The 24,881-nt window shown below is 51.0% G+C and overlaps 1 protein-coding gene and 1 long non-coding RNA gene across 2 annotated transcripts in view; one reads left to right on the top strand and one right to left on the bottom strand.

The window, feature by feature from the left end:
* The window catches only part of LOC145534160 (uncharacterized), a 50,688-nt gene extending 34,787 nt beyond the window's left edge, over positions 1 to 15,901 (bottom strand). Inside the window, exons 1-2 of the long non-coding RNA XR_014074290.1 lie at positions 15,700 to 15,901; positions 8,091 to 8,203 (exon numbers count right to left, since the gene is read on the bottom strand). This is a non-coding gene — a long non-coding RNA (uncharacterized LOC145534160). The remainder of the gene's footprint in view (positions 1 to 8,090; positions 8,204 to 15,699) is intronic.
* Positions 15,902 to 16,237: 336 nt separating this feature from the next.
* On the top strand, positions 16,238 to 21,315 carry LOC145533990 (uncharacterized). Its single transcript, XM_081561351.1, has 3 exons — positions 16,238 to 19,690; positions 20,090 to 20,402; positions 20,655 to 21,315. The coding sequence occupies exons 1-3, from the start codon at positions 19,454 to 19,456 to the stop codon at positions 21,281 to 21,283; spliced, it is 1,179 nt and encodes a 392-aa protein (XP_081417477.1). The 5' UTR covers positions 16,238 to 19,453; the 3' UTR covers positions 21,284 to 21,315.
* Positions 21,316 to 24,881: the final 3,566 nt, after the last annotated feature.

Below are 24,881 nucleotides of genomic sequence, written 5' to 3'. Positions count from 1 at the left end.
AACAATTACCCACGCCCCGAACCATAAACCTAACACTAACCCTAACACTAACCCAACCCTAAACCTAACTCAAACCCTAACACCAACCCAAAACCTAACCCAAACCTCATCTAACCCTATCCCTAACCCTAACCCTAAACCCAAACCTAACCCTAACCCTAATCTTAAACCTAAACTTGACCCTAACCATAATCCAATCCCTAATCCTAACCCTAACTCTAACCTTAACACCACCTCTAAACCTAACCCTAACCCAAATCTAACCCTAAAACTAACCCTAACGCTAATCCTGACCCTAACACGAAAACTAAACTTAACCCAATCCCTAACCTTAATCCTATCCCAAACCTAAACCTAACCCTAACCGTAACCCTAACCCTAACGCAACTCTAACCTTAATCCTAACCATAACACCAACCTTAAGCCTAAGCCTAAGCCTTACCCAAACCTAACCCTAACCCTAACCCAACCATAATGCTAACCCTATCCCTAACCCTAACCTTAATCCTAACCCTAACCCTAAGCATAACTCTATCCTTAAACCTAACATTAACCCACACCCTAACCCTAATCCTAACCTTAACCCTAACCCAACCCTAATTCTAACCCTAACCCTAAACCTAACACTAATTCTCAACCTAACCCTAAACTTAACCCTAAATCTAACCCAAACCTAACCTTAACCCTACACTAACCCAACCCTAACCTTAACCCTACCCTAACTGTAACCATAATCCTTACCATAACCCTATCCCTAATCCTAACCCTAACCTGAACCCGAAACTAACCCTAACCCTAACCCTAATGCTTACCCTAACCCTAACCCTAACCATAATCCTATCCTTAGTCCTAACCCAAACCCTAACCCTAACCCTAACAATAACCCAACTCTAACCCTAATCCTAAACCTAACCCTAACCCAACATGAACCCTAACTTTTACCCTAACCCTAATCATAACCCTAACTCAACCCTAAACCTAACCCTACCCCTACCCCTACCCCGAACCCTAAAAGTAACCTTAACCCTACCCTAACCTTAACCATAACCCTAACACAAAGCCTAAAACTAATAGTGACCCTAACCTTAATCCTACCTCTACCCCTACCCCGAACCCTAAGCCTAACCCTAACTCTAATCCTAACCCTATCCCTACACTAACCCTAACCCAACTCCTAACCCCAACCCCAACCCCAACCCTAACCATAACCCAACCCTAACTTTAACCCTAAACCTATCCCTAACCTAATCCTACCCCTAACCCTAACACTAACCCGAAACATAAAACTACCCCTACCCCTATCCCAAACCCTAAACCTAAATCTATTCTAAACCTATCCCTAAACCTAAACCTAAATCTATTCTAAACCTATCCCTAAAACTACCCCTAACACCAACCCTAACCCTAACCCTAACCATAACCATAAAATTAACCCTAACCCTAACCGTAACCCTAACCCCAACCCCATCCCCAACCCCAACCCTAACCCTACTAACCCTAACCCAAACCGAAACTCAAACCCTAACTCTAACCCTAACTCAATCCTAAACCAAACCCTAACCCTAAACCTAAAACTAACCCTAACCCTGACCCTAAGCTCTAATCCTAACCCTAAACCTAACCCCAACACTAAACCTAACCCTAACCCTAACCTAAAACAAACTCTTAGTCTAACCTTAACCAAATCGTAACCCTAACCTTAAACCTAAAAAAATCCTAACCCTAACCCTAACCCTAACTGAAAACCAACCCTAAACCTAACCCTAACCATAACCATAAAATTAACCCTAAGCCTAACCGAAACCCTAACCGCAACCCCATCCCTAACCCCAACCCCAACCCTAACCCTAACCCTAACCTTACTCAACCCTAACCCGAACCGAAACTCAAACCCTAACTCAACCTTAACCCTAACCATAAACCTAAACCTAGAATTCACCCTGACCCTAAGCCCTAACCCTAATCCTAACCCCAACACTAAACCTAACCTTAACCCTAACCTAAAACAAACTCTTACTCTAACCCTAACCAAATCCTAAACCGAACCCAAACCCTAACCCTAACCCGAACACTAAAACTAAACTAAACCTAACATTAACCCTAACCCCTATCCCTACCCCTACCCCTAACCCCAACTTCAAAACTACCCCAACCCTAACTCTAACCCTAATCCTAACCCAAACCTAACTCAACCCTAAACCTAATCCTAACCCTAAGCCAAACCTAACCCTTACCCTAATCCTACTCCTAAACCTAACACTAACATAACAGTAACCCTAACCCTAATACTAACACCAAACATAACTCTAAACATAACCCCAAACCCAACCCCAACCCCAACCCTAACCCTAACCCTAAACCTAACCCTATCCTCAACACTAACCCTATCCCTATCCCTAACTCTAAAACTAACCCTAGCCCTAAACCTAACTCAAACCTAACCCTAACCCTAAAACGAACTCTAACCCTAATCCTAACGCTAACCTCAACCCCAAACCCAACCCTACCCCAAACTCAACCCTAACCCCTACACTAACTCTAATGCTAACCTTAACCCTAATAATAACTCTAACCCTAACTCCAACACGTGCACTAACCCTAACCCTAACTATTATCCTAACCCCAAAACTAACCCTAACCATTACCATAAACCTAAAGCTAACCCCAACCCCAAACTTAACCCTAACCCTAACCCTAACCCTAACCCTAACCCTAACCCTAACCCTAATTCAACCCTAACCCTAAACCTAAACGTAACCCTAACCCTAATCCCAACCCTAACCCTTAACCTATCCTAGCCCTAACCCTACCTCAACCCTAATCCCAACCCTAATCTGAACCATTACCCTAACCCTAACACTAACGTTAACCCAAACCCCAAATCTAACCCTAACCCTAACCCTAAAACTAACCCTAACCTTAACCCTAACACTAACCCGTATCCCAACCACAACACTAATGCTAAAGTTAACCCTAACCCTAAGCCCAAACCAACCTGAAACCCAACTCTAAATTTAACCCTAACACTAAACAGAATCCCTAACTCTAACCCTAACTCTAACCCTAAACCCAACCCCAACCCCAACCCTAAACCTCACCACAAGCCTAACTCAACCCTAAACCTAACCCTAACCATAATCCTAAAATTAACCCTAAACCTAACACTATCTCTAACCCTTATCTCTAACCATAACCATAACTCTAAACCCAACCCCAACACCAAATCCAACCCCAAACCTAAATCTAACCCTACTCAAAACCCAACCCCTACCTCTAACCCTAACACAAATCCTAATCCCAAACCCAAACCCAACACTAACCCTAACCCTAAATCTAAAACTAACCCTAACCCTAACCCTACCGCTAATCCCAAACCCAAATCCAACCCTAACCCCAACCGTAAACCTAACCCTAACCCTAAAACTAACCCAATCCCCAACCTTAATGCAAACCCCAACAAAAATCCAAACCACACCCTAAGCCAAACCCTAACTCAAACCTAACCCTAGCGCTAACCCTAACCCTAACGCCAACCCCAAACCCAACCGTAACTGTAACCCGAACCCTAACCCTAACTCAATTCTAAACACAACCCTAATTCTAACTCTAAACAGAAAACTAACCCTAATGCTAACCCTAACCCTAACCCAAACCCCAACACTAACCCCAACCCTAAACCTAACCCTAACCCTAATCCCAAACCGAAACCTAAAACTAAAACTAACCCTAACCCTAACCGAAAACTAACCCTAAAGCTAACCCTAACCCTAATCATAAGATTAACCCTAACCCTAACCCTAATCCTAACCCTAACACCAACCCCAACCCTAACCCTAACCCTACTCAAACCTAACCCTAACCCTAACTCAACCCTAAACCTAACCCTACTCAAACCTAACCCTAACCCTACTCAAACCTAACTCTAACCCTAACTCAACCCTAAACCTAACCCTAATGCTAAACCTAAAACTAACCCTAACCCTGACCCTAAGCCCTAACCCTAACTCCAACACTAAGCCTAAGCCTAAGCCCTAACCTAAATCAAAGTCTTACTCTAATCCTAACCTAATCCTAACCCTAACCCTAACCCTAAACCCAACTCCAACCCTACCCCCACCCTAACTCTAACCCTAATCCTAACCCAACCCTAACTCAACCCTAAACCTAATCCTAACCCTAAGCCAACCCTAACTCTTACCCTAACCCTACTCCTAAACCTAATACTAACACTAACCTTAATAATAACCCCAAACATAACTCTAACCATAACACCAACCCCAACCCCAATCGAACCCTAAACATGAAACTAACCCTAACCCTAACCTTAAAGTTAAACCTAACCCTAACCCTAAGGCTAACCTCAAACCCAACACCAACCCTAACCCTAACCCTAGCCCTAAACCTAACTCACCCCTAACCCTAACCCTATCCCTAAAACTAACCCTAACCCTAACCCCTTACTCTAACCCTAACCCTAAAATTCATCCTAAACCTAACACTAACACTAATCTCTTACTCTAAAAAAACCCTAAACCTAACCCCAAACCCAACCCTAGATCAAACCCTAACACTAACCCTAACCCCTAACTCTAACCCTAATCCCAAACCCAACCCCAACTCTAACCCTGACCCTAACTCAAACTTAACACTAACCCTAACCAAACCCTAACCTTAACCCTAAAACTAAACCTAATCCTAACTCTAACCCTTATACTAAGCCTAATTCTTCCCCTAAACCTAAACCTAACCCGAACCCCAACCTTAACCTTAACCCTAACTCTAAACCTAAAACTAACCCTAACCCTAACACTACCCCTAACCCTAACCCCATACCCTAACCCTAACCCTAACCTCTGATCCTAACCCTAAACCTAACCCTAACCCCAACACTAACCCTAACCCTAACCCTAATTCTACAACTAACCCAAACCCTAACCCTAACGCGAACCTCAACCCAACCCCAACCCCAACTGTAACGGCAAACCAAACACTAACTCAAATTTAACCCTAATCCTAAATCTAAAACTAACCCTAACCCTAACACAATCACCAAACCCGACCCCAACTCTAACCCTAACCTTAACTCACCCCTAAACCTAACCCTAATCCTAAAACTAACCCTAACGCCAACCCCAAACAAAACCCTAACGCTAACCATAAACCTAACTGTAACCCATGGGGTCGCTAAGAGTCAGACATGACTGAGCGACTTCACTTTCACTTTTCACTTTCATGCATTGGAGAAGGAAATGGCAACCCACTCCAGTGTTCTTGCCTGGAGAATCCCACGGATGGCGGAGCCTGGTGGGCTGCCGTCTATGGGATCGCACAGAGTCAAACACGACTGAGGTGACTTAGCAGCAGCAACCCTAACTCAACTCCAACTCTAACCCTAACACTTACCCTAACCCTAAAACTAACCATAAACGTAACACTAACCCCTAACTCTCACCCTAACCGAAACCTTAACTCCATCCCATTCTAACCCTACCCTAACCCTAACCCTAAAAGTAACCCTAAACCTAACTCAACCATTACCCTAAACCTAACTCAACCCTAACCCTAACCCTAAAACTAATCCTAACCCTAACCCTAAAACTAACCCTAACCCTAAACTTAACCCTAACCCTAACCATTACCCTACCTTTAAAACTAACCCTTGCCCTAACTCTAACCCTAACCCTAAAACTAACACTAACCTTAATCCCAAACCCTAACATTAACACTAACACTAAAACTAACCCTAACCCTAACTCTAACGCTAATCCCAATCGGAACCACAACCCTAATACCAACACTAAATCTAACCCTAACACTAAACCTAATCTCTAACGCTAACTCTAACACTTATCCCAATCCCAACCCCAACCCTAACACTAAAACTAATCCTAAACCTAACTCAAACCTAATCCTAACCCTAAACCAAACCCTAAACCTAAACCTAAAACTCACCCTAAACATAACACTAACCCTAACCCCTTACTCTAACCCTAAACCTAACCCCAACCCCAACGCCAACCCTAAATCAAACCCTAACACTAACCCTAACCCATAACTCTAACCCTAACCCTAATCCCAAACCCAAACCCAACCTTAACCCTAACCCTAATCCTGACCCTAACTCAACCCTAACCCTAACCCTAACCTAACCCTAACCCTAATACTAACCCTAACCACAAACACTAATGCTAACCCTAATCCTATCCCCAAACCCTAACACTAACCTTAAACCTAACCCCTAACCATAAACCTAACCCTAACCCTAACCCCAACACTAACCCTAACCCTAATCCTCACTCTAAATCTAACACAAACCCTAACCCTAACACTAACTCCAACCCAACCCCACTCCTAACTGTAACAGGAAACCTAACACTACTCAAACCTAACTCTAAACCTAACCCTAAAACTTACCCTAACCCTAACCCTAACGCAATCCCCAACCCAACCCTAACCCTAACTCACCCCTAAACATAACCCTAGTCCTAACCATTACCGTAACCCTAAAACTAACCCTAACCCTAATCCTAAATCTAACCCCTAACCCTAACCATAACCCTAAACCCTAACCCTAAGCCCAACACTAACCCTAACCCTAACCCTGAAACTAACCCTATACCTAATCCCTAACCCAAAACCTAATCCGAAACCTAATCCCTAACAGGATCCCCAACCCTAACCCTAACCCTAATGCATAACCCTAAACCTAAATTAAACCCAAACCCTACTCTAACCCTAGCACTAACCCTAACCCTGACCCTAACCCTAACATTAACTCTAACACATTCCTAGGTTAACGCAGTCCTGCCCATGGGGAAGGAGGCTGCCATGTGCATCTCACTGGTCCGGGTCACATGCCAGGGTCATGTGCCCGAGTGCACCTGGTACCTCTCATGGACCCTTACCCTAAAACTAACCCTATCTCTAACCCTAACCCTAAACCTATCCCTAACACTAACCCTAAACCTAACCCTAACCTTAACTTAAACCATAACCTTAATCCAACCCCTACCCCTAAACTTAACTCTAACCCAAATCTTAGTCTAATCCTAACCCTAATGCTACACTAATGTTAACTCTAACCCAACCCTAAACCTAACCGTAACACATTTGTAGGTTAGCACAGTCCTGCCTATGGGGAAGAAGGCTGCAAAATGCATCTAAGCAGGCTGGGTGACATATCGGGGACACCTCGCCAAGGACACCTGGAACATCGCATGGGCCCTTACCCTAAACCTAACGCTATCCCTAACCATAACTGCTAAACTGTAGCCTAACATTAACCCTAACACTAACACTAACCGTAACCCTAATGTTAACGCATAACCCTAACCCTAACCTTAACCTTAACACTACCACTAACCGTAATCCTAACTTCTAACCGTAACTCTAATGCTAACCCAAAACCCTAACCCTAACCCTAAACCTAATCCTAACCTTATCAAAAGAGTAACCCAAACACTTAACCCTAACCCTAACTCTAACACTTACCTAAATCTAACCTTAACCCAAACCTTACACCAAACCTAACCCGAACGTTACCCAATCATTAACTCTAAACCTAACCTTAATAATTTCCTAGGTTAGGACACTCCTGCTCATAGGGAAGGGGTCTGCAATCTGCATCTGAGCAGGCCAGGTCACATGCCGAAGACAACTGGCTGAAGACGCGTGGAACATCCCATGGGCACCTACACTAATCCTAACCCTAACCCTAAATGCTAACAATAACACTAATGATAACTCAAAACACTAACCCTAAACCTAAACCTTTCCTTGCTGTTGCCAAGTTCCCCCCTCCTCTGAGAACCAGCTTCATCCTCTCGAATGAGGACATCCATTGCTACCTTAGCACGTGACTCTCTTCATCCTGTGAAGACTCATTAGGCTTATCCTACAATTACTAGCTGGCCCGAGCAGGTATCCTCTGAATTCAGATTCAGCTGGAGTCTCCCAGGGTCAACTGGCATGTCTTCCCTGAAGTCTGCCAAAACCCACACCCTTGCATTTTCAGGGACTCCCCTTAGCCAGCTGGGCAGAAAACCCAGCATGCTTCAAACAAGCTGACAGACAAGCGGGAGAGGACTCACAGGGAGACGGCTTCCCTCAGGTCTCGGGTGGAGCTCTGGGACCACAGCAGCAACGGGCCATCTCAGCCCCTGGGCTCAGCAGCGCCCCTCATTCTCAGGTCGGCGGCTCTGCCCTGAGGGGAGCAGAAAGGTCACCAACTGCCCTAGGCGGACCTCACGCCCCTCCCACTGCTGGAGCCTGACCTCCCCCGGCCCCATCCCTTCCCCTACCCCAGCAGGACGAGAGCTCGTCTTCCCCTTGCTTCCAACGTGAGGCCCGGGCTGGGCCCCGATTGGGCACTGCCCCAGTCCGGAGCCAATCACAGTGGCCAGGGAGGTGGAACGCACCAATTGGCCAGGGCCAGGTCATGTGAACATACTCCCCAGGAAACTCAAATATCACCAAGATTCCCTAAGAAACCAATGTAAAAAATTATCCAGTAAAGGGAAACCGTACTTTTTAATGAGGCCAATTTCACAGGAAAAAAGAAAATGCTTCCTAATGAACTGCTCAAGGAAGCTACTAAATAAACTTTCAGAAAAGATTAATACTTGTTTTTTTTAATAGGGTGACGGAGAGCTATACCTTTCCCATCTATGTGAATTTAGGTTTAAACTAGATTTCCCTTGGCTATTATATAAGACAAAAAAACCCACAACACCCCCTTCCACTTCCCTCCCCAACAAAATTGATTTAATATATTGAATTTTTGTGTGCTCCACTGTGTCTGATTCACGGCAACTCACGAACTCTACACAGCCAGACTCTTGCGTCCATGGAATTCAGGGCAATTTTTTCTGTCCCAGTAAACGCCCACCCTGGGTGACCCAAAGGCAAGGGCTCAGAGGCTCCTGAGAGACTAACTCCTTTCAGCTGAGCACAGAGCTGGCTCCTCACTGGGATGCCTGTGGCCTGGGGCTCCCTGAGGGGAGAGCAGCACTCGCCCCACCGTGTGGTCACCGCTGGAAGTGCAGGCTGCTCCTCACTCCCCCTTGACAGTGTCCCTGAGGGCAGAACAGTGTGAATCGAATCAAGGTGGAAATGCAAACACCAATGCAACCAAACTTCCCACAAGGTCTCCAAAACCACTCAGGAACAGGGAATTGGAAACGGCAGGGGATGACATGAATGGAGATGGAGACTTGACATCTCTTACACCGAGTTCACTTCCAGTTATCCCTAGACAAACTTTCCATGAAAACTTATCACAAATTTAGAAGATCAATCAGCAGAAATTGGACACGTGCTTTGACTCTTCACACACTCAACTAAAAACCAGTTCAGAAAAAAAACCCAGAGAATACAGTGGACTTTGCAAAAGCAAAGATATCTACTGTGGGAAAGACCTCATTACAAAAGCAAAAGACAGGTCATATATCGCGAGACAAATAATTGGAAACACAAAGCTTATCAAGGATTTGTCTCCAAACAGACAAAGAACATCAACACAACAAGCCTGTGAAAACTAGGGAAAGGTCTGAAGGGACACCAGACCGAGGAAGACACACACAAAGTATCCCGCATGATGTCCAGCACTGAGGGCCTGAAGAAACAACAGTCTAGTTGCACTGCCTCAGGCCTGTGTGACCCTGGATGTGGCCTCTGTTTCCCGGTGGCTCTAAGAGATGGACAGGGAGGAAGGGGAAGAGAAAATACTTGCATTTCTACTACTCACAGCAAAGTCTTCCAAGGAGAAGGGAATCATCACCCCCACTGACAATGCCATTCACTGAAGTGATAGCCACGAGTCCATCTAACCCAGAAGGGAATGATGGACCTGTTCTCACAAAACGGCGAGAGATGGAAGAAGGAAGATCAAGCCAAACCAATCACTGGAAAGAGAAGCTGTGCTCAGGGCTTGAAAGAATTCCTATTGGGAAAATGATGTCACAGCCCCACAAGGCAATCCACAGCTTCGATGCTATTCCTCCCAACATGCCAATGCATTTTCGCACCGAACAAAGAATTGCAAAAGGGGTACGGAGACAGAAAAGAGCCTAAACTGTCAATACAACCCGACGAAAAAGCCCCGATACGGACATCCAAGGTTGTGTGAAAGGAAATTAGACGACCAAACTAGGATCCTCAGGAGAGTATCGGAGAAGGCAATGGCGACCCACTCCAGTACTCTTGCCTGGAAAATGCCCTGGATGGAGGAGCCTGGTAGGCTGCAGGCCGTGGGGTCACGCAGAGTCCGACATGACTGAAGCGACTTAGCAGCAGCAGGACAGTATGCTATTGGGAATACAACAACACACACAGATCCAGATCGATGGAATAAAGTTGAGGGTCCAGAAACAAACCCCAGCATCATTGGTCAACTCACCTCTGACACAGAAGGGGAGAATATCCAAATGGGAACAAGAAAGCCTCTTCAATCAATGTCCATGGGAAAACCAGGCAGCTACATCTGAAGAACGCTTTTGGTTTTGAACTCAGACAACCTCAATATCGGGGAAAAACCTCACCCTAAAGACTGATGTTATGAGATAGCAGGAAAGAAGCATAGGTCAAAGGCTCCTTAACATCAGAGTCTCCTTGCCATTTAGTGGGCGGAGGTAGAAATGGGTCTCTTCAAGTAAGGGAAACAGGCAAACGAAGTACACCAGTGGATTTCCATCCAATGGAACCTCTTCACAACAGAGAAGCTAAGCATTCACAAATCGAAAAGATAGGAAATGGAACATGAGAGACACCTTTCAAGTGGTGTATCTGAGAAGGGGTTCATATGGAAAGAGACGAAGAATGCACAGCACTCAGATTCCAAGAAACACCACCACCACCCTTGACACTTCCCCCATGACAAACTCCGACCTAAAGCCTTTCTCTTCCTCAAACCTATCCCTAAAACATAACCCTCATCTAATCATATACATGTGCATTCATAGCATCCATCCATCCAAACACGAGAGAGAAAGAGGAAGACACAGACGGAATTGAGAAAGGAAAAGAGAGGGACACAGCCAGAGAGAGACACGGAACCAAAGAGAGGAAAGGAGTCGATTGTCCAGACTTTTCATCAATCTATCTCCAGGTTAGAAGCTATGACAGCGCCCATCCACCCCAGAAGGGGGAAAAGGACGGAAGGTTTTGAGAGTAAAAGACAAGAATGCAGGGAGCCATTAGAAGCTGAGCCACCCGCAAAGCCAAGCTGGGACACTTGAACAGAATCTCAATGGAAACAAGAGGACCAGAAAGTTGACTACTCTTTTCTATAAGAGAGGGAGAACTTCGAGTCTTCCTTTCGGTCCTCCAACTTGGACGCGGGGTCTCAAAACAATCAGGAGGGGGAGTTCCTTTTCCTGGGTACCACAGCACATCCAGGCCTTGTTCTGCCCCATTCGGTGCTAGGTCAGCCCTGGATGGAATCTTTCTTTCTGAAGTCTCAGTGCACAAACGCCACGTGGCATCAGCCCCAGGTGGAAAGGAATGGAGCGGCTCGTAGGCTGACAGACCTGGAAGCAGATGGGAGAATGACCCCCACTCTGCAGAGGGAGAGATTGGGGAAACCCGGAGGGGCATATGCTTGTCCAGGGTCACACCACTTATGAGAAGAAGGAGCCTGGTCTGAGAGCAGCGGGGTTCTCTGAGCTCAGGTCCTTGCTGCACACAGGCCTCCCCAGGGCTGTGGGCTGGGCTGTGTGGGTGTCACTGTGCCTGCACATGGCCTAAGGGGGTGGTCGAGCAGTCAGAAACACAGATATTCCCTTGGGGAGTTTTGGGGAAGGGACCTCAGGACGAACCCCAGGAAAATGATGTCACTTGCCGGCAACAGAACCTGAGACCCGGGTATCAAGGCCTCCAGAGCGGAGAGGAGCCCCCAGCCAGATCACTTGCTGCCAAGATGTTCTGCTGTTTGCCCCTGCCCAGAGGCCGGGGCCTCAGGAGAGCTCAGAGGCAGTGTGCGTGGGCACCCTGTCGACGTTGGCTCAGGACACCCCCGAGAGGCCTCTGGCCCTTTGCCCGGAGAAACAGAAAGGTAACACGGGGAGCCCCAGGCCGGGCCAGGCCACCTCTCCCATGCCACCCGGAAACACCGGGTCCTTTGCCTGTGTGTGTGGATGCGGGTTTCTCGGGTTGTGTCTCCCTCAAGGAAGCCCAGGCGGATGTGGGGTCAGAAGCCTGCGGACAAGTTGTGTCCACACCCCAGGGGAGAGCAGGCTGGGCGGGATGGGGAGAGTGTGGGCAGCGGCAGCCGCCCAGGCTGACCTCACACCCTCAGGTGGGTCTTTGTCCTCCCGGGTGGGGATCTGAGCAGACACACGTCTCTGACCCTTCTGGGAAGAGAAGTTCGAGCAGGCAGAAGCAGCGGCTCCACTGCCCAGGCTCAGCTCGGAAAACTCCCAGCATGGCTGGCTGACGGTCACTGTCGTTGCAGAGCTTCCCACGTGATGAGGCCGAGGACGGGGACACCCCATCCACCTCCCGGAGGGAGGGGTCGGAGCACCACCCCCCCGCCCATGAGGCCCAGTGCAGGCTCCAGGTGAGCGTGCCCACAGAGGCATCAGCACCATCGGGGGGAGAAGCGGAGGCGGGGAAGGCCTGCTGCCGAGACACCGCCCAGGATACACCCGGCGGCCCAGTCTGAGGCTGCCACGGAGCTCAGCACACCCGGCTCCGACCCAGAGTCCCGAGAACCCCGGCCTCTCAGGCAGCAGGAGGACCTGGAGCCCAGCACGCCAGAGCACAGAGGTGAGGACGCTGGGGCTGGTGCATGGGAGTGTGTGGGGAGGGGGTGCTGAGCTACACAGGGACGAGTCCCCGAAAGCTGCTGCTGGGCCTGCAGCAAGCGCTGGCCTCACACCCCCTGCCCCCCATCTTGCACACTTCAGTCCCAAAAGACATCCGACGCTGGGTATTCTTTGGGAATCTCTTGGAAGCTTTCTGTCCCAGGAGACGCACATGCCAAGGCTGGCCTGTGGGCAAACTTTGCTTCTCCCCCAGCTCTAGCACTGGCCTCCAACTGGAACCAGGCTCCGCTTCCCAGACCTGTCCCTACAGAGGTGCTGGCTCCAGGCCCAGGACCCAGGGATCCACCGAGGGCAGATGGAGAACCGAGACTTGCCCTCGCAGAGACACCAGGCCAGCTGGGTACTGGCCAGCACACCGGGCAGATCGGATCTCCGTGCCTGCAGGACCCCTAGTCCCAGGCACTGATGTCCCACACCCTCAGCTAGAACCTCCACCTCCACGTGCACCTCTACCTGCTCGGGCTCTGGCAGGAGAACCCGAGGCAGAGGAGGAGTCACCGCCTTGGCAGGGAGAGCCTGCCCTGGCTCCCGCGCAACAGCCAGACGCCCACGATGACTCACCCACCCTTGCAGGGAGAACGAGCCCCCGCTCTGGACAGACACCCAGAGCCCTTGCCGGATACACCACGTCCAGGGGAGCGGTCGGCTCTGCAGCCTCCATCCCCGTCTGCTCACCGTGGACGCTGGCAACTCGGTCTGCCCCCAGGGGACATGGAGTTCCTTTCCCCTGAACTGCTTTGCAGTTGCTTTGTTTCCACCTTTCTGGTGATGTTTTATTTTTGGTATGGTTTCCTGTATTTTTGTTGGTAAAGTTGGGATTAGTAAACTTTTTCATCATTGTTGCAATTTGGGAACACTGTTGTGTAACTCTGGTGATACTGTGTTACCATCACCACTTTGTAGTTTCAGACCCGTTTGATCTTTATGCCCCACCCCCCAACAAAGCCTGGATTCAAGGCAAGCACGCCCTGTTCATCCCTTCCCCCGATCCTGAACACAATTTCATCCTTTCTTTGTGCATTCCTTCCTATATTCTTGGTGTCCCCAATCAATGACTCTCAGTGAAATGACTGAAGGAGTGTCTTTTGGACTCTCGAACTACTGTAAGACTCCATTGGAGAGTTCTCATTTTTATGTCATTTGAACTAGCCTTTGATATCTGAAAGGACGGTGTACGTCCTTTCAAGATACCATGTGCCAAACGAAGCCCTTTTGGCAACTGCCATCATTATCTCCAGGCAGGCATTGCTGTGTCAAGGGTGACATCTCAGCCAGAAGGCAGAGGCTGAGCTCGTCTTGTTGCACCAGCTCCCAAAAGAAGCCAAGAAAGGGAGCTGGAACAACAAACCACCCCAACACCCAGGAAAGGGTTCTTCATGACAGAAGGCTAGAAAATGACCCAACATCCTTGTGGCCCAGAACCCCTCTAGAAAATCACTGTTCCATAAAAAAGAGAAACACATGGGAAGTTCCAAGGAGAGGCAATGCCCATGGCCAGTGTACTTGAGAGACGGCCTGACCGCTCCGGGGAAGACACGCACCGACGGAACCCCTTGGGAAACAGCAGTGATAGTCCTCACCGTCGTAAGGGTTTCCTCTGGGGACAACCTGCCTGGGGCACCACACGAGGGAGCAGACCGGCTTCTCTTCCTCTGCCCCCACACCATTCACTCATGAAGGCAGCTCAGGTGTTCTCATGCCCTGCCTGCCTGCCTGCCTGGCTCATCCGTGAGCTCTGACCACCTCCAGGGCAGGACTCCAACTTCTCCTCTCTGTGTACCGTGAATCTGCACACAGTGGGCTTGCAGAACCTTAGGAGACTTGAGCCATTCCCACTCGAGCCAGAACCCTCCCCAGGAAGGAAAACAGCTGTGGAGTCATTTTGGCCCCAGCACTGGTTCGAAAGCCTGGCGGCTCCTACAGCCTCTACGGTGTGAAGAGGGAGGTCCCTTCTGACAGAGCTTTCCGGGTCTCAGATCTAAGCTGTTGTTTCACTGTCAGCTGTGTCTCTTCCGTTGCAGCCAGGTGGGCCATGCTGCTCCAAAGGAGCTCACAAGCTGAGTTTCAAGGGAGGTATAGAGAGGACAGGGATGGCTACAACGTGCTGCAAACTGAGTGAGGGTCCCCATAATCCTCAGCAAAGTTCTGTGGTGTGCAAGTGGGGAGTAGAGGGCCCCCAAGTTCCAAAGGAAGGGAGGTACTCGGGAGCTAAAGCCCTTGGCTGCTGTGGTAGTAGCTGCAGATGGCAGCTCGTCCACAGTGCACTTCGAATGAGGTCATATGAGCGGGACTCTGGAAATGGCTCCGAAATCGGGAGAAAGGGGTCAGGGTATGTGGGAATCCGGCAGGGGTGGGGGGTGGATGAAGGAAGGTGTCCCTCCTCTCTCCAGTGCAATTTGGTTTGGTGAGTCTCAAAGCTACCAGATGGCACTTCCCAAGTCAGGCCCCCGCAGGAATCAGGGTGGGCTGCGTGCCTCGGCCCCTGCCACAGGGCCAAGCCACACCAGTGGCCGCCCTGAGCTCCAATGGCCGGATCTGGGGGTTCTGTCTGGGTGCACACCTCCTTGCTGTGGCCAAGTTCCCCCCTTCTCTGAGCACCAGCTTCATCCTCTCGAAGGAGGACATCGATTGCTACCTTGGCACGTTACTCTCTTCATCCTGTGAAGACTCATTAGGCTTATCCTACAATTACTAGCTGGCCCGAAGAGATATCTCCTGAATCCAGATTAAGCTGGAGTCTCCCAGGCTCATCTGGCATGTCTTCCCTGAAGTCTGCCAAAACCCACACCCTTGCATTTCCAGGGACTCCCCTTAGCCAGCTGGGCAGAAAACCCAGCATGGTTCAAACAAGCTGATAGACGAGCGGGAGAGGACTCACGGGCAGACGGCTTCCCTCAGGTCTCGGGTGGAGCTCTGGGACCACAGCAGCAACGGGCCATCCCAGGCCCTGGGCTCAGCAGCGCCCTCATTCTGAGGCCGGCGGCTCTGCCCTGAGCGGAGCAGGAAGGTCACCAACTGCCGCAGGCGGACCTCACGCCCCTCCCACTGCTGGAGCCTGACCTCCCCCGGCCCTACCCCTCCCCCTACCCCAGCAGGACGACAGCTCGTCTTCCTCTGGCTTCCAACGGGAGGCCCGGCCCTGGGCCCCGATTGGGCACTGCCCCAGCCCGGAGCCAATCACAGTGGCCAGGGAGGTGGAACGCACCGATTGGCCAGGGCCAGGTCATGTGACCATACTCCCCAGGAAACTCAAATATTACCAAGGTTCCCTAAGAAACCAATGAACAGAATTATCCAGTAAAGGCAAACCGTGCTTTTTAATGGGGCCAATGTCACAGAAAAAGAAAAAAATGCTTCAAAATGAACTGCTCAAGGAAGCTACTAAATAAACTTTGAGAAAAGTTTAGTAGTTTTTTTTTTTTTTTTAATAGGGTGACGGAGAGCTATACCTTTCCCGTCTATGTGGATTAAGGTTTAAACTAGATTTCCCTTGGCTATTATATAAGACAAAAAAACCCACATCCCCCCCTTTCACTCCCCCCCACCCCCAAAAAGTGTTTTAACCTATAGAATTTTTGTGTCCTCAGTTGTGTCTGATTGGCGGCAACTCACGAACTCTACACAGCCAGGCTCTTCCGTCCATGGAATTCAGGGCATTTTTTTCTGTCCCAGTAAATGCCCACCCTGGGTGATCCAAAGGCAAGGGCTCAGAGGCTCCTGAGAGACTAACTCCTTTCAGCTGAGCACAGAGCTGGCTCCTCACTGGAATGCCTGTGGCCTGGGGCTCCCTGAGGGGAGAGCAGCACTCGCCCCACCGTGTGGTCACTGCTGGAAGTGCAGGCTGCTCCTCACTCCCCCTTGACAGTGTCCCTGAGGGCAGAACAGTGTGAATCGAATCAAGGTGGAAATGCAAACTCCAATGCAACCAAACTCCCCACAAGGTCTCTAAAACCACTCAGGAACAGGGAATTGGAAACTGCAGGGGATGACAGGAATGGAGATGGAGACTTGACACCTTACACCGAGTTCACTTCCAGTTATCCCTAGACAAACTTTCCATGAAAACTTGTCACAAATCTCGAAGAACAATGAGCAGAAACCGGACACGTGCTTTGAGTCTTCACACACAGAACTAAAAGGCAGTCCACAAAAAAAAACCCCAGACAATACAGTGGACTTTGCAAAATCAAAGATATCTACTGTGGGAAAGACCTCATGACAAAAGCAAAAGACAGGTCATACGTCGCGAGACGAATGAGTGGAAACACAAAGCTTATCAAGGATGTGTCTCCAAACAGACAAAGAACACCAACACAACAAGCCTGTGAAAACTAGGGAAAGGTCTGAAGGGACACCAGACTGAGGAAGACACACACAGAGTATCCCGGATGATGTCCAGCACTGAGGGCCTGAAGAAACAACAGTCTAGTTGCACCCCCTCAGGCCTGTGTGACCGTGGATGAGGCCTCTGTTTCCCGGTGGCTCTGAGAGATGGACAGGGAGGAAGGGGAAGAGAAGTCACTCGCATTTCTAATACTCACAGCAAAGTCTTCCAATGAGAAGGGAATTATCACCCCTACTGACAATGCCATTCACTGAAGTGATACCCACCAGTCCATCTAACCCAGAAGGGAAGGATGGACCTGTTCTCACAAAACGGCGAGAGATGGAAGAAGGAAGATCAAGCCCACACCAATCACTGGAAAGAGAAGCTGTGCTCAGGGCTTGAAACAATTCCTATTGGGAAAATGATGTCACAGCCCCACAAGGCAATCCACAGCTTCGATGCTATTCCTCCCAAAATGCCAATGCATTTTCGCACCGAACAAAGAATTGCAAAAGGGTTACGGAGACAGAAAAGAGCCTAAACTGTCAATACAACCCGACGAAAAAGCCCCGATACGGACATCCAAGGTTGTGTGAAAGGAAATTAGACGACCAAACTAGGATCCTCAGGAGAGTATCGGAGAAGGCAATGGCGACCCACTCCAGTACTCTTGCCTGGAAAATGTCCTGGACGGAGGAGCCTGGCAGGCTGCAGGCCATGGGGTCACGCAGAGTCAGACACGACTGAAGTGACTTAGCCGCAGCAGCAGCAGCAGGACAGTATGCTATTGGGAATACAACAACACACACAGATCCAGATCGATGGAATAAAGTGGAGGGTCCAGAAACAAACCCCAGCATCCATGGTCAACTCATCTCTGACACAGAAGGGGAGAATATCCAAATGGGAACAAGAAAGCCTCTTCAATCAATGTCCATGGGAAAACCAGACAGCTACATCTGAAGAACGCTATTGGTTTTGATCTCATACCACCTCAATATAGGGGGAAAACCTCACCCTAAAGACTGATGTCATGAGATAGCTAGAAAGAAGCGTAGGTCAAAGGCTCCTTAACATCAGAGTCTCCTTGCCATTTGCTGGGCGGAGGTCAAAATGGGTCTCTTCAAGTAAGGCAAAGAGGTACACGAAGTACACCCATGGGTTTCCATCCAATGGAACCTCTTCACAACAGAGAAGCTAAGCATTCACAAATGCAAAAGATAGGAAACAGAACATGAGAGACTCCTTGCAAGTGGTGTATCTGAGAAGGGGTTCATATGGAAAGAGACGAAGAATGCACAGCACTCAGATTCCAAGAAACAACACCACCACCACCCTTGACCCTTCCCCCATGACCAACTCCGACCTAAAGCCTTTCTCTCCCTCTAACCTATCCCTAAAACATAACCCTCATCTAATCATATACATGTGCATCCCTAGCATCCATCCATCCACACACGAGAGAGAAAGAGGAAGACACAGACGCAATTGAGAAAGGAAAAGAGAGGGACACAGCCAGAGAGAGACACGGAACCAAAGAGAGGAAAGGAGTCGACGGTCCAGACTTTTCCTCAATCTGCCTCGAAGGTAGAAGCAATGACAGCGCCCTTCCACCCCAGAAGGGGGAAAAGGACGGAAGGTTTGGAGAGGAAAAGACAAGAACGCAGGGAGCCATTAGAAGCTCAGCCACCCGCAGAAGCCGAGCTGGGACACTTGAACAGAATCTCAATGGAAACAGAGGAGCAGAAAGTTGGCTACTCTTTTCTATAAGAGAGGGAGACCTTCGAGTCTTCCTTTCGGTCCTCCAACTTGGATGCGGGGTCTCAAAACAGTCAGGAGGGGGAGTGCCTTTTCCTGGGTACCACGGCGCATCCAGGCCTCGTTCTGCCCCATTCTGTGCTGTGTCAGCCCTGGATGGAATCTTTCTTTCTGAAGTCTCAGCGCACAAGCTCCACGTGATATCGGCCCCAGGTGGAAAGGCATGGAGCTGCTCGTAGGCCGACAGACCTAGGAAGCAGATGGGAGAATGACCACCACTCTGCAGATGGAGAGACTGGGGCAACCCTGAGGGGCATATGCTTGTCCAGGGCCACACCACTTATGAGAAGAAGGAGCCTGGTCTGAGAGCAGTGGGGTCCTCGGAGCTCAGGCCCTGGCTGAACCCAGGCCTCCCCAGGGCTGTGGGCTGGGCTGTGTGGGTGTCACTGTGCCTGCACATGGCCTAAGGGGGGTGGTCGAGCAGTCAGAAACCCAGAGATTCCCTTGGGAAGTTTTGGGGAAGGGACCTCAGCACGAACCCCAGGAGATGATGTCACCTGCCGGCAACAGAACCCAACAGAACCCGCAGCCCGGGTATCCAGGCCTCCAGAGCGGAGAGGAGCCCCCAGCCAGTTCACTGGCTGCCAGGATGTTCTGCTGTTTGCCCCTGCCCAGAGGCCGGGGCCTCAGGAGTGCTCACAGGCAGTGTGCGCGGGCACCCTGTCGACGTTGGCTCAGGACACCCCCGAGAGGCCTCTGGCCCTTTGCCCGGAGAAACAGAAAGGTAACACGGGGAGCCCCAGGACGGACCAGGCCGCCTCTCCCATGCCACCCGGAAACAGCGGGTCCTTTGCCTGTGTGTGTGGATGCGGGTTTCTTGGGGTGTGTCTCCCTCAAGGAAGCCCAGGCGGATGTGGGGTCAGAAGCCTGCGGACAAGTTGTGTCCACACCCCAGGGGAGAGCAGGCTGGGCGGGATGGGGAGAGTGCGGGCAGCGGCGGCCGCCCAGGCGGACCTCACACCCTCAGGTGGGTCTCTTTCCTCCCGGGTGGGGATCTGAGCAGACACACGTCTCTGACCCTTCTGGGAAGAGAAGTTCGAGCAGGCAGAAGCAGCGGCTCCACTGCCCAGGCCCAGCTCGGAAAACTCCTAGCATGGCTGGCTGACGGTCACTGTCGTTGCAGAGCTTCCCACGTGATGAGGCCGAGGACGGGGACACCCCATCCACCTCCCGGAGGGAGGGGTCGGAGCACCACCCCCCCGCCCGTGAGGCCCAGTGCAGGCTCCAGGTGAGCGTGCCCACGGAGGCATCAGCCCCACCGGGGGAGAAGCGGAGGCGGGGAAGGCCTGCTGCCGAGACACCGCCCAGGATACACCCGGCGGCCCAGTCTGAGGCTGCCACGGAGCTCAGCACACCCGGCTCCGACCCAGAGTCCCGAGAACCCCGGCCTCTGAGGCAGCAGGAGGACCTGGAGCCCAGCACGCCAGAGCACAGAGGTGAGGACGCTGGGGCTGGTGCACGGGAGTGTGTGGGGAGGGGGTGCTGAGCTACACAGGGACGAGTCCCCGAAAGCTGCTGCTGGGCCTGCAGCAAGCGCTGGCCTCACACCCCCCGCCCCCCATCTTGCACACTTCAGTCCCAAAAGACATCCGACGCTGGGTATTCTTTGGGAATCTCTTGGAAGCTTTCTGTCCCGGGAGACGCACATGCCAAGGCTGGCCTGTGGGCAAACTTTGCTTCTCCCCCAGCTCTAGCACTGGCCTCCAACTGGAACCAGGCTCCGCTTCCCAGACCTGTCCCTACAGAGGTGCTGGCTCCAGGTGCAGGACCCAGGGATCCACCGAGGGCAGATGGAGAACCGAGACTTGCCCTCGCAGAGACACCAGGCCAGCTGGGTACTGGCCAGCACACCGGGCAGATCGGATCTCCATGCCTGCAGGACCCCCAGCCCCAGGCACTGATGTCCCACCCCCTCAGCCAGAACCTCCACCTCCACGTGCACCTCTACCTGCTCGGGCTCTGGCAGGAGAACCCGAGGCAGAGGAGGAGTCACCGCCTCGGCAGGGAGAGCCTGCCCTGGCTCCCGCGCAACACCCAGACGCCCACGATGACTCACCCACCCCTGCAGGGAGAACGAGCCCCCGCTCTGGACAGACACCCAGAGCCCTTGCCGGAAACACCACGTCCAGGGGAGCGGTCGGCTCTGCAGCCTCCATCGCCGTCTGCTCACCGTGGACGCTGGCAACTCGGTCTGCCCCCAGGGGACATGGAGTTCCTTTCCCCTGAACTGCTTTGCAGTTGCTTTGTTTCCACCTTTCTGGTGATGTTTTATTTTTTGTATGGTTTCCTGTACTTTTGTTGGTTAAGTTGGGATTAGTAAACTTTTTCATCATTGTTGCAATTTGGGAACACTGTTGTGTAACTCTGGTGATACTGTGTTACCATCACCACTTTGTAGTTTCAGACCCGTTTGATCTTTATGCCCCACCCCCCAACAAAGCCTGGATTCAAGGCAAGCACGCCCTGTTCATCCCTTCCCCCGATCCTGAACACAATTTCATCCTTTCTTTGTGCATTCCTTCCTATATTCTTGGTGTCCCCAATCAATGACTCCCAGTGAAATGACTGAAGGAGTGTTTTTTGGACTCTCCAACTACTGTAAGACTCCATTGGAGAGTTCTCATTTGTATGTCATTTGAACTAGCCTTTGATATCTGAAAGGACGGTGTACGTCCTTTCAAGATACCATGTGCCAAACGAAGCCCTTTTGGCAACTGCCATCATTATCTCCAGGCAGGCATTGCTGTGTCAAGGGTGACATCTCAGCCAGAAGGCAGAGGCTGAGCTCGTCTTGTTGCACCAGCTCCCAAAAGAAGCCAAGAAAGGGAGCTGGAACAACAAACCACCCCAACACCCAGGAAAGCGTTCTTCATGACAGAAGGCTAGAAAATGACCCAACATCCTTGTGGCCCAGAACCCCTCTAGAAAATCACTGTTCCATAAAAAAGAGAAACACATGGGAAGTTCCAAGGAGAGGCAATGCCCATGGCCCGTGTACTTGAGAGACGGCCTGACCGCTCCGGGGAAGACACGCACCTACGGAACCCCTTGGGAAACAGCAGTGATAGTCCTCACCGTCGTAAGGGTTTCCTCTGGGGACAACCTGCCCGGGGCACCACACGAGGGAGCAGACCAGCTTCTCTTCCTCTGCCCCCACACCATTCACTCATGAAGGCAGCTCAGGTGTTCTCATGCCCTGCCTGCCTGCCTGCCTGCCTGGCTCATCCGTGAGCTGTGACCACCTACAGGGCAGGACTCCACCTTCTCCTCTCTGTGTACCGTGAATCTGCACACAGTGGGCTTGCAGAACCTTAGGAGACTTGAGCCATTCCCACTCGAGCCAGAACCCTCCCCAGGAAGGAAAACAGCTGTGGAGTCATTTTGGCCCCAGCACTGGTTCGAAAGCCTGGCGCCTCCTACAGCCTCTACGGTGTGAAGAGGGAGGTCCCTTCTGACAGAGCTTTCCGGGTCTCAGATCTAAGCTGTTGTTTCACTGTCAGCTGTGTCTCTTCCGTTGCAGCCAGGTGGGCCACGCTGCTCCAAAGGAGCTCACAAGCTGAGTTTCAAGGGAGGTATAGAGAGGACAGGGATGGCTACAACGTACTGCAAACTGAGTGAGGGTCCCCACAATCCTCAGCAAATGTCTGTGGTGTGCAAGTGGGGAGTAGAGGGCCCCCAAGTTCCAAAGGAAGGGAGGTACTCGGGAGCTAAAGCCCTTGGCCGCTGTGGTAGTAGCTGCAGATGGCAGCTCGTCCACAGTGCACTTCGAATGAGGTCATATGAGCGGGACTCTGGAAATGGCTCCGAAATCGGGAGAAAGGGGTCAGGGTATGTGGGAATCCGGCGGGGGTGGGGGGTGGATGAAGGAAGGTGTCCCTCCTCTCTCCAGTGCAATTTGGTTTGGTGAGTCTCAAAGCTACCAGATGGCACTTCCCAAGTCAGGCCCCCGCAGGAATCAGGGTGGGCTGCGTGCCTCGGCCCCTGCCACAGGGACAAGCCACACCAGTGGCCTCCCTGAGCTCCAATGGCCGGATCTGGGGGTTCTGTCTGGGTGCACACCTCCTTGCTGTGGCCAAGTTCCCCCCTTCTCTGAGCAACAGCTTCATCCTCTCGAATGAGGACATCGATTGCTACCTTGGCACGTTACTCTCTTCATCCTGTGAAGACTCATTAGGCTTATCCTACAATTACTAGCTGGCCCGAAGAGATATCTCCTGAATCCAGATTAAGCTGGAGTCTCCCAGGCTCATCTGGCATGTCTTCCCTGAAGTCTGCCAAAACCCACACCCTTGCATTTCCAGGGACTCCCCTTAGCCAGCTGGGCAGAAAACCCAGCATGGTTCAAACAAGCTGACAGACAAGCGGGAGAGGACTCACGGGCAGACGGCTTCCCTCAGGTCTCGGGTGGAGCTCTGGGACCACAGCAGCAACGGGCCATCCCAGGCCCTGGGCTCAGCAGCGCCCTCATTCTCAGGCCGGCGGCTCTGCCCTGAGGGGAGCAGGAAGGTCACCAACTGCCGCAGGCGGGCCTCACGCCCCTCCCACTGCTGGAGCCTGACCTCCCCCGGCCCCACCCCTTCCCCTACCCCAGCAGGACGACAGCTCGTCTTCCCCTGGCTTCCAACGGGAGGCCCGGCCCTGGGCCCCGATTGGGCACTGCCCCAGCCCGGAGCCAATCACAGTGGCCAGGGAGGTGGAACGCACCGATTGGCCAGGGCCAGGTCATGTGACCATACTCCCCAGGAAACTCAAATATTACCAAGGTTCCCTAAGAAACCAATGAACAGAATTATCCAGTAAAGGCAAACCGTGCTTTTTAATGAGGCCAATGTCACAGAAAAAAAAAAAAAATGCTTCACAATGAACTGCTCAAGGAAGCTACTAAATAAACTTTCAGAAAAGTTTAGTAGTTTTTTTTTTTTTTAATAGGGTGACGGAGAGCTATACCTTTCCCGTCTATGTGAATTTAGGTTTAAACTAGATTTCCCTTGGCTATTATATAAGACAAAAAAACCCACATCCCCCCCTTTCACTCCCCCCCACCCCCAAAAAGTGTTTTAATCTATAGAATTTTTGTGTCCTCAGTTGTGTCTGATTCGCGGCAACTCACGAACTCTACACAGCCAGGCTCTTCCGTCCATGGAATTCAGGGCAATTTTTTCTGTCCCAGTAAGTGCCCACCCTGGGTGATCCAAAGGCAAGGGCTCAGAGGCTCCTGAGAGACTAACTCCTTTCAGCTGAGCACAGAGCTGGCTCCTCACTGGGATGCCTGTGGCCTGGGGCTCCCTGAGGGGAGAGCAGCACTCGCCCCACCGTGTGGTCACTGCTGGAAGTGCAGGCTGCTCCTCACTCCCCCTTGACAGTGTCCCTGAGGGCAGAACAGTGTGAATCGAATCAAGGTGGAAATGCAAACTCCAATGCAACCAAACTCCCCACAAGGTCTCTAAAACCACTCAGGAACAGGGAATTGGAAACTGCAGGGGATGACAGGAATGGAATTGGAGACTTGACACCTTACACCGAGTTCACTTCCAGTTATCCCTAGACAAACTTTCCATGAAAACTTGTCACAAATCTCGAAGAACAATGAGCAGAAACCGGACACGTGCTTTGAGTCTTCACACACAAAACTAAAAGGCAGTCCCGTGGCCGAGACAGGGGACCCATACAGTGGCCTAACTGATAACCCAGACTCAAATTCAAGGTCATATGTCACAAACACGTTACCCTGACCCATATACCTGGCCACGTGGCCCAGATATATGACCCCCCACTCATATTCCGGGTCAGCTGGCCAAGACACGTGACCACAAAGATTTGCCTAGACTTCTATCCCAGACTCACACTGAAAGTCACGTGGCCCAGACACGTGACCCAGACTCATATTCCTGGTCACGTGGCCCAGACATGTGATG

This window comes from Giraffa tippelskirchi, chromosome 14, assembly GCF_054371585.1.
Source record: "Giraffa tippelskirchi isolate mGirTip1 chromosome 14, T2T-mGirTip1v1.2.pri, whole genome shotgun sequence".
NCBI lineage: Eukaryota > Metazoa > Chordata > Mammalia > Artiodactyla > Giraffidae > Giraffa > Giraffa tippelskirchi.
This window is presented reverse-complemented; position numbering and strand designations above follow the sequence as displayed.